The 17,414-nt window shown below is 42.8% G+C and overlaps 2 protein-coding genes across 5 annotated transcripts in view; both read left to right on the top strand.

Moving 5' to 3' along the window:
• The window catches only part of LOC119659063 (feline leukemia virus subgroup C receptor-related protein 2), a 159,582-nt gene extending 143,411 nt beyond the window's left edge, over positions 1–16,171 (top strand). For 3 of the 4 annotated variants that reach the window (XM_038066975.1, XM_038066974.1, XM_038066973.1), the window contains exons 10-11: positions 3,333–3,443; positions 3,531–5,272. In XM_038066975.1, the coding sequence (XP_037922903.1) occupies positions 3,333–3,443; positions 3,531–3,819 (400 nt within the window). In that variant the 3' untranslated portion in view covers positions 3,820–5,272. Of the gene's footprint in view, positions 1–3,332; positions 3,444–3,530; positions 5,273–15,196 lie in introns of those variants that run through there. The other variant, XR_005250316.1, reaches the window with a different exon arrangement.
• Positions 15,400–16,161, top strand: LOC119659015 (serine/arginine-rich splicing factor 3-like). The gene has a single exon (XM_038066902.1). The coding sequence runs from the start codon at positions 15,400–15,402 to the stop codon at positions 16,159–16,161; it is 762 nt and encodes a 253-aa protein (XP_037922830.1).
• Positions 16,172–17,414: the final 1,243 nt, after the last annotated feature.

The raw sequence follows: 17,414 nt of genomic DNA on the forward strand, positions 1-17,414 counted from the left end.
TGCTTGGAACCTCTGAGTCGATAACATCACAAAATCTAAGCAGTTTAGTTGCTCTGAGGGCTTTTCTGGAACACTGCAGCATTTTTAGGTTAAACCGGTAACCGTTAGCTGTTGTGTGCGCTCGTATTGACTTTGATCAAAGAAGTTAGGGTGTAAGTTGTCTTCCCTCAACTCCGCTCCTTTCTAAACGATAGATGTGTCAACAGAGCCTTAGATCTACCACCTCATAATTTGGCAAGGCATGATTAATCATAATAGCACCTACGTTCTGCTACGACGGTTAAGCACAATGCACAATGCTAGCCTGAATGTGAATTCTGAAAATAAGTTTATTTTTTTCAGGCCACGGTTCAGAGACTCATATTATGGTAGAAGCATGACAGATAGAGAAAAGGGTCGGAATTTGCAACCCTAAGCCCGTGAGTTTCAGGTCGGAGATATAAACGATTCTTCAATAAAAATAATTCGATGAAGCGGTATAATGACAAGCAAAAGTTTATGAAGACCAAAGCCAGTAGAAGAATCTATCAAATATAAGCTAGAAAACATGAATGGCGGTAATCAAAAATTCAATCCCCCTGTAATATCCGGGCTGTATCAAGTCCGAAGAATTATACAGCTAAGTATATAAATAATGGGTACTACATACCTATTTTATGTGGAATTTGCAGAAAATGAAAAATCTCCAATATCTTTTAACCTTTTGCCTTTTTTATAGTGCCACTGAGGATATTCCATACCTCCATAATGAGGCTAGGAACTCTCACAACCTTCCCGTCGTCAGAAAACTAGCCTGGAACCGTTTGCCACTCTTCTCCCTTGGGAAGACTTCAAGTCAGGGAATTCCTTTCATTAAGAGGAGGAAAGGAACTGTGCCCCCACCCCCAACAAAATAAGTGACACGTCTCCATCTGCCAACACTCTTCATCATTTCCCTGACAATATGGTCTGTGCAAAACCCTCTTCTGTTTAAATAAAGTCGTTTACAAATACCATCCCACCTTTCACAAGAAAAAGCTTGTGATCGAACGATGGCTACAACCCCATTGCAACATGTTTTGCAAGTTAGGAGATCTTGCCTTTCTAATCTTGTGTAAATAAAACTTAGACCCTCCATCGCCACTTAGGAGCTGGGTAAGGAAATAGTCAGTTTCGCTTTATCAAGAGAGTAGTCACTCATTTAATGTACATTGCCGTTCTTTATGAGCAACCACCTTCCATAAATCGTCTTCGTTGTGCTTGCAAATGGCTTTCCGCTCCTTAGCATGAAGGGCAACGCGAATCAATCCTGTGAAGCTCCCCGTTTCTGCACTTACGGAAGGGGCTTATGATATACCTCCTTACCAAGAGCATCACCCCACACCTAAATTCCCTAAAGCAGAACAGGCTGCCCTGTCCTCATTAGAAAATGTCGCCTGCGAGATGTAGGACCCCCAATATTTACCATTAGCCAACTTAAAGTCGAAACTCCAGCTGGAGCCTTACCCGCTACTGCTTTGGTTTGCTTGAAACACCTCATCATTGAATCGAGCGTCAATATAAGGTACTTCACCCTTGGTTTTGAATCGATAATTAATTCGCCAGTCGATATGGGACGCAGAATCATGATTTCTGTGCAAGGCTGAAATCTTCAACTTTCAACTTCAACACCCAATTACCCATCATATCAATATGCCGAGTCGACTTTGCGCCTGTTCAACAGTGCGCCCGGCAGAAAGTGTCGCAACATGATCTGGTTAACAGACTAGGAGCGACTCTTCTAGCATCTCCACCTCTGATCCTCTCGTCTTATAGAGCAGGGAGTGATTTCTCAGATAATCCCTCATATAATCATGGCTGTCGTTATCAGTTTCCTGAAAGCCAGACAAAGTCAGCTACTGTTAAGAAATTTCTTCGCATACTGCTCGACAGCTTCTAGCACAACGAATTTTTAGCTCCGAGAGTACACAGTGGTGATACCAATCCGGACATTGATTACCTCCGGACATTCGTGCTCGATAACCTCTTCTATTTCGGTCTTTTCTTTGAGTCAGCCAAGATTCCCGATTTTCAAAGAGCATGCGAATTCTAGGCTAAAAACCAGAGTCTTTTCTCCCAGTAGTCCCTTGGCAACTTCATACAAGGTTTTTTTGTTTGTTGTCTATTTGCCTATTGGACGTAAATTCCATCACCCTTCATCCCAAGTCTTGTCTGCTGTCGACTTAATAAGCAGAGCTGGCGGTCTAGCTCTCCTTTGTCTCCCCATCTTTTCTTTGGATTCTCCACCATTCTTGTTTAACTTAGCTTTTGATAGAGGGGTTTCTGATGCCCCTATGTATTATTGCTTCTTGTCCCTCTTCGCCTCTTTCTATGGAGCCCTAGAGACTACCTGGCTGAAATCTCCTTCCGATACCCTTTCGCCCTTTCGCTTTTTCCTCAGTTCGTTTTGTGATCCATTTGGTGCTTCAGGGGCTCTCAACAGGGCTCACTTGCTTGTGCTTTTTACGCATTTCATGTAGTCCGCCCGTATAAGGAAATCTGATCCAGGACTTCCTTCAGCTCATCAGCCCATTTTTTAACCCTTTAACGCTCTTCTGGAGGAGCGTTGCAAACTGCATATGATTCACACATTTGCATCTAAGCCCTTCTTATTATTTATTATTATTATTCGCTAGCTTTATATTTGAAGCCATCTGCCTAGTTTCAGAGTTTCCTCTGTGCCTTCTTGCGCAACAGCATCTTTATTTAGCTATCCCGTATCGGGTATTTCAGTGCTTGCTGCCTCTTCGCTAGGCGCTGCAGCAAGCGACACATTCTCATGCTACACACAAACATACCAAACAAGGGAGCAGGTCGCAATAGTCAAGGACGAATGTATCTTTGGGGACAGCGTCCCTATCCCAGCTCCCTGAAGCCTGACCTACGTTTAGCTGGTCCAAAAACCCACGGACGAATTAGCGCTGGCGTGGGGCGACATGGTCTACTAATACGGATTCAATGCTCACTACCTGACCAGGATCCTGAAGGGGCTGGCTCTCAACACGCACCAAAACTACCACCTTGGCAAAGCAAGGCCCACATCCCCCTTCGCTGTTGTCAACGAGTTGACGGTGGTTCAGGGGACTTCCAAGGTTTCCGGCATGTGTCGAGAAACTTTCTCCAGCGTACCACCTAGGATGCAGGTTATACCTGTCAATAAGGTAGTCATGAGTAAATAATGTACTTCGTCGTTACGGATATCAAAGAAACTAATTAATAAATCATGAAGATTCTGTCCAACATAAGATTAATTTTAGTCTTTTTTTATCCACCAAGATCTACTCTTTCTAAATCATTGATTGATTCTTTTACAGGGAAACAACGTTTGCAGTTTACGCATTCAGTGCTGTGGGGATGTGGATATTCACATTCACTCTCAACACTGGTTCTATAGCAGTTGTTTACGTAACGGCATCCTTGCTTGGGTAAGGGTTATTGTCCACTTATTGTCTCTGTTCAATTCCAAATTGGTCTTCATCAAATCGTAACTAATTTTCATTTTGTTCTCTTAGATTTTTCATGACTGGATATCTTCCAATCGGATTCGAGTTCGCCGCCGAACTAACATTCCCAGAACCAGAAGGAACTGCTTCCGGATTATTGAATGCAGCATCCCAAGTATTTGGCATTCTCTTCACAATGTTGTATTCAGAACTATTAGAAAACTACGGTGATATTTATGCGAACATTACAATGGCAGTTATGTTAGTTGTTGGCACAATTATAACGGCTATAATTAAATCAGATTTGAGAAGACAAGCTGCACAGGGGGCAGTTTCAAACAATGCCAGTAGTTCGTAAAATTGTTTTTTAGTTGCATTTGAGGAAAACCAAAGCTAGAAAGTGTTTTATTGTTGTTTTACGTTTTTGATGTTATATTATTTACTTTATGAAGTGTTATTTTATCTTCGAATACAGTTGAAACAAATAGTATGAAATGTAAGTAAGGTTTGTTTGATTTATAGTACATATTTATCAAAATATATGTATTGTGAATTATTATAACGATTTGGTCACCTCTTTACAATAAAATGGAGCATTGTGGAAGCTTTGAAATATTTTGCAGCGAGAAGCTATGAAAGCAAATGAGTAGACATTCACTATTCCATAAATCATATCCTTAAATATGACATTCGGCTGCCAGGAGTTTAGTGCTTACATTTTTAAATTTTTCGAAAACCCATAATAGTGAAGTGAATCATGAATTTCGAAAAGGACTAAACCCTCTTAAATCAGAGAAACACATTTCCGTACTTTAGGTGCAGCCCAAAAGGCAGCAGCTTAAGAAAACCCTGCATTTTGTTTCCATACACTTTAAAAAAATTCCAGTTTTTTGGTCTTTTAACTAAAGTGACAAATCAGTTCGAAATTTATATATCAAGTACATACCTAAAAATATCTACCAATAAAACTATAACTGGCCCTCTATATTTAATTGAAAAAATAGCATTAAAAACCTCCCTAAAGACCCAAACGTAATATTAAAAGTAGAAGCCTCTATTAGGCATCATAGTCAACTACGGAGTCAGACTTCACCCTTATAGTGAATATTATGAAAATTTGCGCAAACATGCAAGTAATTATTTATTTTTATAAAATGTTAACAACATATTAGCCTGAACAAATTGTGACAAAAATAAACAAATAATTAAATACGCTTGAAATTGTCATAACAAAACACGCCCCCGTTTTAGGCCCCAAAATGAATCGAATGGCGATCATATGCAAATTCATTGATGTAATCAATGTTAGAACTAAAAGTTAAAGTAATTAAAAACAAAATATTGTGCTCACTTTAAATAGGGATGTAAGTAGATATAGAATGGCATTTTTATGTATTTTTGGAGAAGAAAATAATAAGTGAAAGGAAAAACATAAAAAGACATAATTAAATGTATAAAAATTAATGACAATAATGTATCAAGAATAATATGAACACCAACATTATAAAGTATTAAAAATATATCACAAACATTAGAATTACATACATATATATATATTTTAGAACGCGTATAAAGTAAATATATTTTAGAGGGCATATAAAAGCATATTCTAGGTACCTGCTACTCTCCCTAGGAGATTCAGTTCAATGTATGTATAGAACATAATTGTGATTAATAGTTGCCAACCTATAATATACAAATATTATTAATTAAATTACAAAAACCAAATTTTTGATGTCATAAAAAAACGTGATTCATTGCTGAGAAATTTCAAATTTTACAGATGAATAAAATTCTGGCTAAAGAGCAAACTTTATTTGATTTTATTTCAATAATATTAACAAGGACACAACAAAATTGGCTTTATCACCACGAATTCAACAAATAGCATCACTACGTACGTTTGTTATCAAACTGGGTCACATCAAGAAAAGTTAGACGTCCCTGTAGCAAACTCGTTTTACGGTGGTGAACAAGAAGAGGGAAAACATTTTGTAAACGTTCAGGAGTTACGACAATTCGAGTTATTCCAGTGAAAGTTTCGGAGTTTCTCTATAAAGTCAGCAATGTGGGAATTTGTTAATTGAGTTAATTAGTTCATGATACGTAATTACAAGTGATTAAACTAGAAATTCACACTCAGGATAATGCAGTAGATGAACTTATTGCACCGAGCTCAGTGTACCGCATTCAAAACTGATAATTTAGTGAAAGTGGATGTCATAGGACTAAACTTTCACACGAATGCATCATACATGACTAGATGCAATTAGAATTGTAATTTTGATAGATTTATTATTCTGGGCTGTTAGATTGTTATCTCAATTTTCACTACGTCAAGAGCCGACACCGTTCATAACTAATTCTTATAATAATATAAGGCCTTGGTTGATCATACCTGGGTAAAAAATGAACCTGAAAACATATTTCAACATATTTTAAGGGGCAGAAATTTTTCCGATTAAATTTTCCGTCAGAATCCTCAACATCCAACAAAAAATTCAGGACCGATCCCATTTTAAATCACATGGTTTCCATTTACCTCTTTGTGGGGTATAGCTCGTCAGCCACACCTACATGTCATTGCTCGTGATTGCCTCAAATGCACTTCAGCTCCTTCGAGACGCCCGCACGCCTCCACTAATGTTCTGCCCCACTCGTCAGCTACTTTGGAACAGGCTGTTCAATTGTTGTGTGACCTGTCACTGCCATTTTTGCTTTCCGATCACATCACCCCAGGTGTCAGCCCTGTGCACCGACCATATTCTTCGCTTGTACTAGCACCTAGTCAGTGTACGGACAGAAAGGGAGTGGTATTAAAATAACGATATTTGTCGATTTTAGATAAGGCAGCGAAGGCGGTGTAGGGTTCACAATTAAAATGCTACTATTTCGTCCAATAGATTTAAATTGCTTACTCTTTATAAAAGAAAACACCATTATAAACGTTAAAGACTTATGATAACCCGATTTAAAAACATTTATCAATTATTAGAAATCAATTATAAAACAATGTCATTTTTGTATTTTTATTTAAAACGCCGCTCCAACAACCTCGTGACTTAAACCTCGCTATGCACAAGTAGGTGAACCACTCAGGTGGGAGAGTTTCACCCCGTGAATTGCATCATTCCTGTGCGGAGCCCAGACGAATCCCTAATTAGCCGGTGCCTCCACACTACGCCACCCCCAAACGATACCGTGCTTCAGCGATAAATTCGACTCCTGGCCCGGTAAGTTTAGGAGCGCAGATCAAACCTAACGCGCCGTGCACCCCTTCTCCACAAAACATCAGCTTCGGTGACAAAACGTTTTAACCTGGACACAGAGACGTTCTTGGGCCTGCCGCTGACGTCAAGTCTGTGTGCTCCTCTCTGTTCAGCACTTCATATGGACCTTAATATAGTGGTTACAAAAGCCTCCGGGGAGCATTCACGCGAACCAATACGTGTGTGCAGACATCTAAGTCATTGGGGGTATTAGTTCTAGTCGAGGAATGACGGGATAGTGGGGGTGATTTAAATCTTTCCACGGTGTTCCCAAGCAAAGGGCCGACCTGGTATCGAACACAACATCGCTGGGGAGTCTCAGATTCTCCCCATATGCCAGCTCAATGGAACTGACGGCAAACTCTTCCCTACCTCTATCTGTATGTGCTTGGTGACTTGAAACCTCTGTCACGCGATGCACTACCTGGGAAACTCTAGAAATTTGTATTTAGAGGTATCCCTGAGACTCTGAAGCACTGCGCCATCCTTTTGTGCCTCGGAAATTGCCGAAAAATCAATCATGGTAAGGATTTTAAGCATCTGCAACGACATTATCTTTGCCAGGCACATGTTGGATGTCCGAAGTAAACTGCTTATGAAACTCAGGTGTCGGAGTTGACGAGGGGACGCTTTGTCGGGCTTCTGATTAAACGCGAAGCTAAGAGGCTTGTGGTCCGTGAACACTGTGAACGGCCTATCTTCTGGGGAGTATCGGAGGTACTTTATTGTCATGTACGCGGCTAATAGTCCACGATCATAGGGGCTGTAATGCTGTTGAACTTTATCCAATTTCTTAAAAACGAAGCTCAACGGCTGCCAAATTTGGTTCACCTTTTGGTAAAGGGTAGCCCTACCGTAATGTCTGAAGCATCGACGAATACGACTCGGGGTCTATCTGTTTGAGGAAATGACAGGAGTGTAGCGTCAGCCAGCTGTCGTTTGGCTAACTCAAAAGCTTGGACGGCCGCTGTAGACCACGCGATCACGCGTGAGTCTTTAGTCTTGGGTCCAGTCAAGTAGGCATTGAGGATCGCTTGATGTTGTGCGGTTTTGGGCAAGAAACGACGATATAAGTTTAACATGCCCAAAAACCTTCGGTGATCCTCGACCTTTTTAGGTTGTGAGAAGTCTATGATGGCCTGAAACTTGTTTGGATCCGGTTGGATTCCCTCAAAAGAAATCATGTGGCCTAAAAACTTCACCTGCTATTGAAGAAATTTACACTTTTCAACGTTAAGTAAAAGACCAGCCTCAAGGAGACGTTCAAAACTGCATTCGAGATGTTTCAAATGCTCATCCTCAGAGGAAGAAGCGACCAAACCTCATCCCCACGCACGAAACAAAAGTTAAGGTTTTCCAGAATAGAGTGGGTGAACCTTTGAAAAGTTTGCACTCAAAAAGTTCGAAGAGTGTGCATATTGCCGTTTTCGGAATATCTTCTCGAGCTGCAGGGATTTAATGGTACGCCTTGGCTAAGTTCAAGATCGTGAAAATACAGCAGTTAGCAAGATTGTGCGAAAAGTCGTGGATGAGTGGTATAGAATAGTGGCCTGGAATGGTCTGAGCATTCAGATCTCTGTAATCGCCACCTGGTCTCCAATCGCCGTCGCCGTCGTGCAAATGTTCTGCTTTAAAAAGGTGTCAAATTCTTTCTTATCAACAACGAGCTTCTAGGGTGGTAAAGGACGCACTTTCAAGAAGATATGAGAGCCAGTAGTGCGGATGTGGTGCTGTACATCATGCTTACCTGGCTGCGTGAGACAACTCTCGGAAGTTATATTGCTGTATTTTTGAAAAAGCGAACAAATGCATGGAATGCAGGTGGTAAGTTTTCCTGAAGACCTGAGCAAAATTACGAGATCTATAAGAGACTTATTCTGAAGATCCACTAACAGCCCATAGTGACCCCGAAAGTCTGCACCTAATATGGGACTACTGACGTCGGCAACTACGAAACTTCATGAAATTGTTCGTCGAAGTCCCAGACTTACGTCCACTTGCCTGTAGCCATAAATATATATGGTTGAAGAATTTGTCGCCGCTAGTTTGAGTTGATGCGGAATTAGTTTGTAATTTCGCGATACCGAGAAAATTGAGATGGCTGCGCCTGTGTCGATCAGCGCTTACTCAAAGGATCGAATATTGATAAGCGACGTGGAGCTGCATTCTGGGTAACTGAACTTATTGCAGCGAGCTCAGTGCTCCGTATTCAAAACCGATAATTTGGTGGAAGTGGATTTTTAGATTGGATGTCGTATTACTAAACTTTCACACCAATGCATCATACATGACTGGATGCAACTTTAATTGTGATGTTGATAGATTTATTATCTAGCCTTGGATTATCTCAATTTTCGCTGCGTCGAGAGCAGACATCGTTCATAACTAATCCTTATAATAATATAAGGTCTTGGTTAATCATACCTGGGAAAAGAAAAGAAACCTTGTAGCTGAAAACGTGTTCCAAGGAATTTTAAGAGACAGAAATTTGTCCAATTAAATTTTGGATCAGAATCCCCAGTATCCAACACAAAATCCAGGACCGATCCCATTTGATCCCATTGAAATCACATGGTTGCCATATACCCCATTGTGGGGTATGGCGCGTCAACGACTTTCCGATCGAATCGCCTACAGGTGCCATGCCTGTGCGCCCACCAAGTTCTTCGTTTGCACTAGTATCTCGCCAACGTACGCACAGAAAGGAGGCTACCATGTAAGAGTCTAGAACTTTATCATTGGGGTTGAGGTAACTGCAGTTTTTAGATAAGGCAGCGAAGGCGAAGCTAGCGCTGGCTGGTAAAGCGTCGAACAACATGCAATTCGGTGTCATCATCGACAGAAACCACGGTCCCTACCATACCATACCGTACGATACACTGTGTGTATCCGAGAAAACGGCTCTACAGACCATCTTTGATCCGTTGGTGAACAACGCTGTGTCATAGGCTTGCAACACCCCGGCAGTCTTCCACTTTGCCCTGGTTGGAAAGTCCACAGCAAAGTTCTTGTGAAGTTCGGCTTGCATGTGGCATAATTTGTGCGGAATTCACAAAGTTCCCGAGGTATTTCGTCGGCTTCGGGGTATATTGAGAGCATCTGTCGAGTTGTCCGGATAGCTGAGTGGTTAGAGCACAAGGCTGTCGTACGGAAGGTCGCGGTTCAAATCTCGCTGGTGACAGTGGGATTTTTATCGTGATTTGACGTCGGATACCAGTCGACTCAGCTGTGAATGAGTACCTGAGTCAAATCAGGGTAAGAATCTCGGGCGAGCGCAATGCTGACCACATTGCCTCCTACAGTCTACTGTAGTGTACCATTACGGTCTTGAATGAAGTGCTCTAACACACTTCAAGGCCCTGATCCAATATGGATTGTTGCGCCAACGATTATTATTATTATTATTATCTGTCGAACAGAAATGCAGAACCCCGGTAGCACCTGCACACGCGGCTCTTTGAATCCTATTAAGCTTCGTCCTAGTGTACTTTTTGCTCAACGTCTTCCAGTACGCAATAGGATCGGACATATCACGGCTGTGTACATCCAAAGAATCATTCTATGCCCCATTTCCTTGCAAAGTCCTCTTGCTCGCATAAAAGGCTATACAGAGCGTCTGTCAATCTCCAGTTGATGATTACCCCCAGATAATTTACAAGAAGAAGAACCGATCTTTGTTCATTTAACCTCGGGAGATGAAATTCGGATGCCCTTGGCTTGCTGTTGAATAGTATCAGCTCCATTTTGCGGCTTACAGGTACAACTTCCCAACGTTCCTTCCAGGAGGTCACTCGTAATGAAGGGAAACATCACTGGTACCAATATCACCAAGTTGTTGGCTTACACCGCTACCTTCACGCCACTCGTTTCCAATACGCGTAGAATTTCGTCCGTCACTATCAAGCAAAGCACCGAAAGGATGACGCCACAATTGAGGGTACCTCTACTCATAGCTAGAGGCAAGTGGCTTCCTCACAGATCAGACTAGATTATACCTACTAATTCTCAGCATGTATATTATCCAGTGCGTAAGATACGTCTCCAATCCAAATTGAGCAAGGCCTCCTTGGTGATGTTGCTACTAACTTTGTTGAATGCTCCCTCTATATCCAGGAAGCCGGCTAGAGTATACTGCTTGTACTGTAGTGACTTCTCGAAAATGCAAGTTACCACATGTAGAGCGATTTTTGTGAATCTTCCTTTGAGTTGGGCGTGCCGAGGATTTAATGATAGGCATCCTCTTCATAAGTGGGTGTGCAGGACGCGCTCTAAGGTCTTCAACACGATAGAGATGATGCTGATTGATAGAAAGTACTTCGCAGAATCATGATCGCGCCTACCCGATTTCGGAATGGAAACCACTTCCACTCGCCTTTAAGAATATGGCACGTATCGCAGATACAGCTCCAGTAAATCTCAACATGCCAAGGCACAACCCGGACTGGTATTATGCCATCTAGCCCCGTAGAAGCTTTTTATAACCCAGCGGATTTTATCCTCATCAATCACCGATCTGATTGTCTCGTACGAATAGGACGCCTGCATACCCTCCAAGCAAGGCCTCCTCCCTGGCGGGAAAGCGCGTCTGACCTCCAGCTCCAGAGTGTCAGCAGAATATTCCGCCCAGGATCCTTCCGACTCTTTAAGAAAGGATTGGCTTCTGTGTTCTTTGGGCAGAATCTTACTGAGTCTTCATTCCACCACGGTGGCAATATCTTCTTGCTGTATTCAGCAATTCACGAGTATTTAAAGGAGGTTTCGAATGCCTTTTCTAGAACCCCGACCTTTGACTCCAGTTCGTCTGTCGTGTTAATCTTACCAATTTGCGCACTAAAGAGCTGACAACTTAACCAAACTTCCTCCAATAGATCCCCCTTGGGTCGTTGAAAGAATTGGAAACCTCTGCCGCGAAATCTAGACTGAAAAGTATACAACTGTGATCTCTAATCTCTGCCAAGAAAGCTACTTTCTACTACTGATGAAGGGGGTAAGTCGCTCCCGAAATATATATTTAGATTTAAAAGTAAAAATTCTAGTTTGGAGGAAGCTGTCTCTTGTTTACCAATTCTGATCAGATACTCTCCAGCTCTCCACCTTAAGATTCCCGTTGTCGATTAGCAGAGTGATATCAAGGACTTCTTCCCAACACAATTCTCCGAGCTAGAAAAATAAAAGATTGGAGCACTTTTTCGTTGATTTCTGAGCTGCCTCAAAGCCTATGTCTTGTATTGGCGGCGCAGCCTGTCAACAGGTTGGTTTTTTTGCTGCTATGGTGAGGATGATCAGTCGTGAGGAAATACACACGTTCTCTGCTCGCACCAACTCCAGTTTACCCACGACCAGCAGATCAGCAGATTATCTAGGAAGCACTTTGAGTGCTGCATCTTCATATGCACTGCCTTGAGCATGATCTGCTTGCATAAGGGGTTCGTCAGTCCTCATCCGACCGTCGATCCTCATCTCCTTTAACTACTCTTTGCGGCAGCGACTGGATCCAGGATGCTACCCGGTTTCGCAGTGCGAAATACTTTCACCTTGAAGCTCCGAAACAAGCCAATCGACCTTTTTGAACGTCTCCAGGCACTCTCCATTCATAGCGAGTGGAAAAGGTTGGCTAGTCGTTTAGTTTTTTTCCTCCGTGATATCCACTTAGTCTATGGAAACCCTGCGGTTTCGAAAGCGAATCTTCAGCGGATCTTTGGCAACCAGCGGAATTGCGTCGAACAACATGCAATTCGGTGCCATCATCGACGGAAACCACGGTCCCTAGATATCCAAATTGATCAACGCCTTCAATGCTCTGCCTATTAATACCAATAAGGAGAATGCGGTGGCCCGTTACACTGAGAACTTTGGTTTTGTTGATGTTTATCTCCTTCCATAGCCATTTGACTAAGGGCATGGCTCGATGAGAGAGCACACAGACAGTCCATTGAATCCGCTCACGTTCTCTGGAAAAGGTAACATTAATGACGTCACCAATAACAAGAAAAAAATAATATGGATGAGAAGATGCATCCTTGTCAGATTCCCCTCTGGACCTCATGATTTTTTTCTGCGATCATATATCGCTCTAATAATAACTATTAGTTCCTCCGGAATGCCCCTCCTGTGAATATAACCTGTAGGGTGTTGATGTGGTCAATATAGAGTTTGAGTGTTTTACGATCGTCAGTAACGATTTCTTTTCTGCTTGGATAAGCAGTTCGTATCCGCATGCTATGGTAACTAGCGGTTTCATCCACAAAAGGAGGAACTTCACCGGGTGTGATTCCGTTAAGAACCACCAGCTACCCGGTATTTCGCTCGGTATCGAATTTCGAGTGAGTTAAGCCCGCCATCAATCCCAGCGGCCAATAGAGCCTTCAACTTCTTCTGTTGATCGACTCGTTTCGGTGATTCTGAGGTCAGCCAGCCATTAGACGGATTAGAGAGATCATGCAAGCGATCGATACTGAACTTGTGTATCAGAGCTCTCCAACCTTGCGATAAGTAATGCACGCAACACACAAGCGAACGTAAGCGACCACCAGACTGTGGTCTTTTTCGAGGCCGATGTCTGCACCTCTCTTGTTACCCACATCTAAGCGACAAATCCTAAATCTCCTGCTGATTGTTGATAGCGAAGTGGTTTATCTGCCTGCTGTTACGTTATCGATCAAGCAGGCTTTGCACTCGAACAATGTACCACCAGTGACGAGGCGTAGGAAGCTACAAAAACCTCACCGTTATCATCACGCTCGCGTAGACGGCGTTTTCCCGACACATCTCAGAACCCATCTTGGCATTAAAATCACCCATCACAATCAGAATGTCATCTTTAGGAAGCCTCTCCTGAGCTGTATGTAATTGCTCGTAGATAGGATTCTTTTCCACATCATCGGAAGTCCTACTATTAGCAAAATGCTACGAATATTAGCCGAGGAGTCGAAGAAGAGCCCCACACCCCAATCCAAGCTGTTATGCGAATCGACCATTAGATAGTTTTCAGTCGAGGATAACTGACTGTATTCGAACGGAGCCTTACTGATACCTAATCTCCTACTTCCTAATTCCCATGCTCGTGGGAAATATATAAGAAAAACAGTAATATAAGGGAATAATCAAACGACAACCCCGTATTGTATACAAACTGGCGGAGATACGTGTTCGCAATATTGAGAGCCAAGTGACTATATCCAAGAAGGAAGCTTCAGCACCAGAGCCAAGAAAGCACAGAGCAGCAGAAATCCGCCCGCAAAAGGGAAATACTCCCAAGAAACCTAAACCCAAGCCCAAGAAAGGAGAAATTTCGAGGCGATCAGCCGTGAAAACAAGAGCTAAAAGACCGTTAACTATGCTAATGTTGTAAAGAGCATTCGGCTGTCCATATTGCCGTATTGGTGACGGTCTACATTCCCAAAACCGCAGTGGGTTAGACGGGAAGCTTCTATGCCTAATCTATTATCCATCCAATTCGAACTTATCCTGCGGCCAACAGTTTCTGCGTTATCTCCACTGTTTCAAGGCGGTGCATATTTCTTTTCCGGATATGACTTCATCGGCGGCCCGGTCTGATTATGCTTCAGGTTAAAGTTGCATAATTCGCCAAGTCCTTACACGACCTCCGCATGGTGGCCGCTGGAAACCGTTTTCGGGTGGGCCAAGAGTGTGTAGGGCCGGGCTGGGAGTAGGCTCATCCAACTGACGAGGATCTGCTTGTCTGCTGGTCATGTGTTAGGGGCAAGTAGATCTGGCGGGGGGATGGACTGAAGCAACAGGCCGGGGATCGTCCTTCCAACCAAGGCAAAGTGGAAAACCGGTGGCGTGTTGCAAGACTATGACACGGTATTCTTTACGGACGGATCAAAGATGGCCTATGGAGTCGGCGCGGAAGCTTTCTCGAATACACACGGTGTATCCAAGTCGTATGGTCTCCCAGGTTTCACCAGTGTATTCCAGGCGGAAGTACTGGCGAAATTGGAAGTCTGACGATGGCTGGAGCGTGATTCCATGACCATGCCGCTAGACTCGGCTTACCCTACAACTCGCATTGCCGAAGCTGCGGAGAAGGAAGGGAAACCCTTATGCACTTTCTCTGCGATTGCCCAGCTCTGGCTTGAGTCAGACTGCGGACACTGGGTAAACCATTCTTTGGGGACCTCAGCGAGATTTCTAGCTGCAGGGTCGGAGAGCTGCTTTCCTTCGTGAATGCTACGGGCTAGCTCGGAAGATCCGAGCCGGCTGGACTCTGCTTCCCTGCTCCCATAACAACAGTCACGGTCTTAGGAGTTTGTGGCATCAAAACGGCGCACTAAAACGCTAATTGGACTCCTCGGAGCGGCCACTGATACCTACCTACCTACCCCCATCACTTCATCGGGATCCTTGGATTGTGTATAGACCTCATGTTTTGGGAACCGAGTCGTTTGTCCCCCTCGATTTTTTCAGCTCAATTATGAAATACCTTTTCTGGTCCTTTTTCAGATTAAAAGAAGCCATATCAGGAGAAGAAGAATAGCCAATTATGGAATACGGATGCGTTAATTACATTCTGCTAAGGATGAGACTAGAGCTCTGAGTATAAATACCTGGAACGGTTATTGGAACTTCAATTGAATTTATGAGTTCAGCCTTATCAGGTGATCATTTGTAGTTTGAGAGAATTTGGTAAATCTGAAAGCGAAATTATGAGCGTAGTGCATATAACTGGTTTAGTTGATGAAGTTGAAAGAGAGGATCTTCAAAGTATTTGCCGTCCTTATGGCGCCGTTGTACAAATCAGACTTGGTAGAGGTGTACCAAAGGAAGCATTCGTTGAATTTAAGGACCCAAAGTCGGCTGCTAATATAGTAGCCGAGCTGAACGGACAAGAAATGTGTGGCTACACTATTAAAACTGAATTATACAACCCAAGAACTGATAATTACGGACGTCAACGGTCATCCAGAAGCGGTTGGAGCAGAGATACAATCAAGCATAGTAGTTCGTTTAGAGGGCCAAGACGAGAATTTGATAATGGAAGGAGATCTCCGAATTACAGGAGGGTGGATGCAGGCAAAGATCGCATTGCCACGAAACGGGATCGGTCCGAATCGAGGGCCCGTGTAGTTGACCAGCGTAACTCCTACCGGAGCAGATATCCCTCTAAGAGGGATGAAGACTTTCGCCGAAGAGGCTTAATGCGAAACGATCGTTGTAAGACAAGTAGGCACCATGACAATTGGCGATCACGATACCATTTGGATAAGGAACGGAACATGAACAAGTATGGACGCTTCACTAGCCGGGATCGGTCTGAATCACCCCCTCGCAAATATCACTCGGTAATTGTACAACCTGCAAAGCTAAGACGAGTGGATTCAACTGGATCAAGTTACAGCACTAAGTCGAGTCAGCATTCTTCAGTGAGTGGTCGTGGGGTGACACCAAATAGTGGAAGCTGGTATTGATATGAGAAACTTTGTATATGCGCTTGCAATTTTTATAAAATAAAAACTATTCAATAAACTCATCTTGTATCAATAATATTATGTTATCTGGTCTTGATCGTTTGCCTTAGATTGAAAAATGAAGCAAGAGATTATTGTCATATTTTCATATTCCGCGGCCATTAGCTAAAACCAATGTTTCCATGGTCTTATAAGGAGTAGTAATTTGACGGGAAAGAGGGAACCTTTGGTTTTATTTTGAAGAGAATCTTAAAAGGATAGGTTCAGAATAGGCAAATATGAGATAAAGATGCCTGAATTGCATTATGCTGAACGTTAACAGAGTATCAAACTGTCTGTCTGACTCATCTTTATCCATAATCCTATACTAACCCACAACATATCCCACACGAACATTTTATCTTATGACTCCTTCTTCGCCTCTAATCTCTCTCTAATTGAGGTAGGTTTTTGTTAGAAGTCTGTTGTCAGGCATGGCTCAGCCCAAAGGCTTATTGGATCAATGTGACCCAGAAATAATCGTATGGTGATCGTAAATTCAGCAATTCAGTTGAGCTATTTAGTTAATTAATGTACTATCTTGGGGTATTGCCACCAGCTTCGCTGGTGACTGTGACGCCCACAGTCAGTTGCTGGAAAGGATTTACCGGTACCGTCAGATTCATGCTCCTTGGTTCACTTTTTTGTGGATGCTCGAAATGTACTCTTTGTTGGTTTATTCGAAGTTGATCACTTTGCAGGAAAGTACGATGGGCCTCGCTTCTTCATGGCCCTATGATACTCATGTTCAATTGAAGCATAGCTTTTTCAAATTTCTCCCAGATCGAGCACAATAATTTGAAATGGGTATGGTTGAACATGCGGCATATTACATAAGGTGTCCGCTGATATTTCCGGTTAGGTTTTTTTAAGGTCGTTTTGTACTTTGTACTCGGCGCACGATAGACTTCCCTTCTTGAAGATTACAATTACCTCTTGCCGAATACTTCATTTCCTTTGGGTTTAACTTCACTAGCCAACGTTCCTTCCTGGGGCACATGCTTTCCCTCTTCCGAAATTTCGGTTCGGTTTGTTAGACAGGCCAGAATGTCTTTTCCCTCGCGTCTATTGACTTTCTAGCGGCTCCCCCTCTGTGTTTCGTTCTCGACGACTGTTGGGACAGGAGGTTTCGGCTTTTCCTTAGGTATTCACTCACTCACTAATCACTCAAAACATGGATCTCCACATACGTTTATGGAGAGTTTTTAGAAGCA

The sequence above is a fragment of the Hermetia illucens genome, chromosome 6 (assembly GCF_905115235.1).
Source record: "Hermetia illucens chromosome 6, iHerIll2.2.curated.20191125, whole genome shotgun sequence".
NCBI classification, from domain to species: Eukaryota; Metazoa; Arthropoda; class Insecta; order Diptera; family Stratiomyidae; genus Hermetia; species Hermetia illucens.

Coding starts and splice junctions, on each gene's coding strand:
- LOC119659015 (XM_038066902.1), top strand. CDS start 15,400: ATGAGCGTAGTGCATATAACTGGTTTAGTTGATGAAGTTGAAAGAGAG.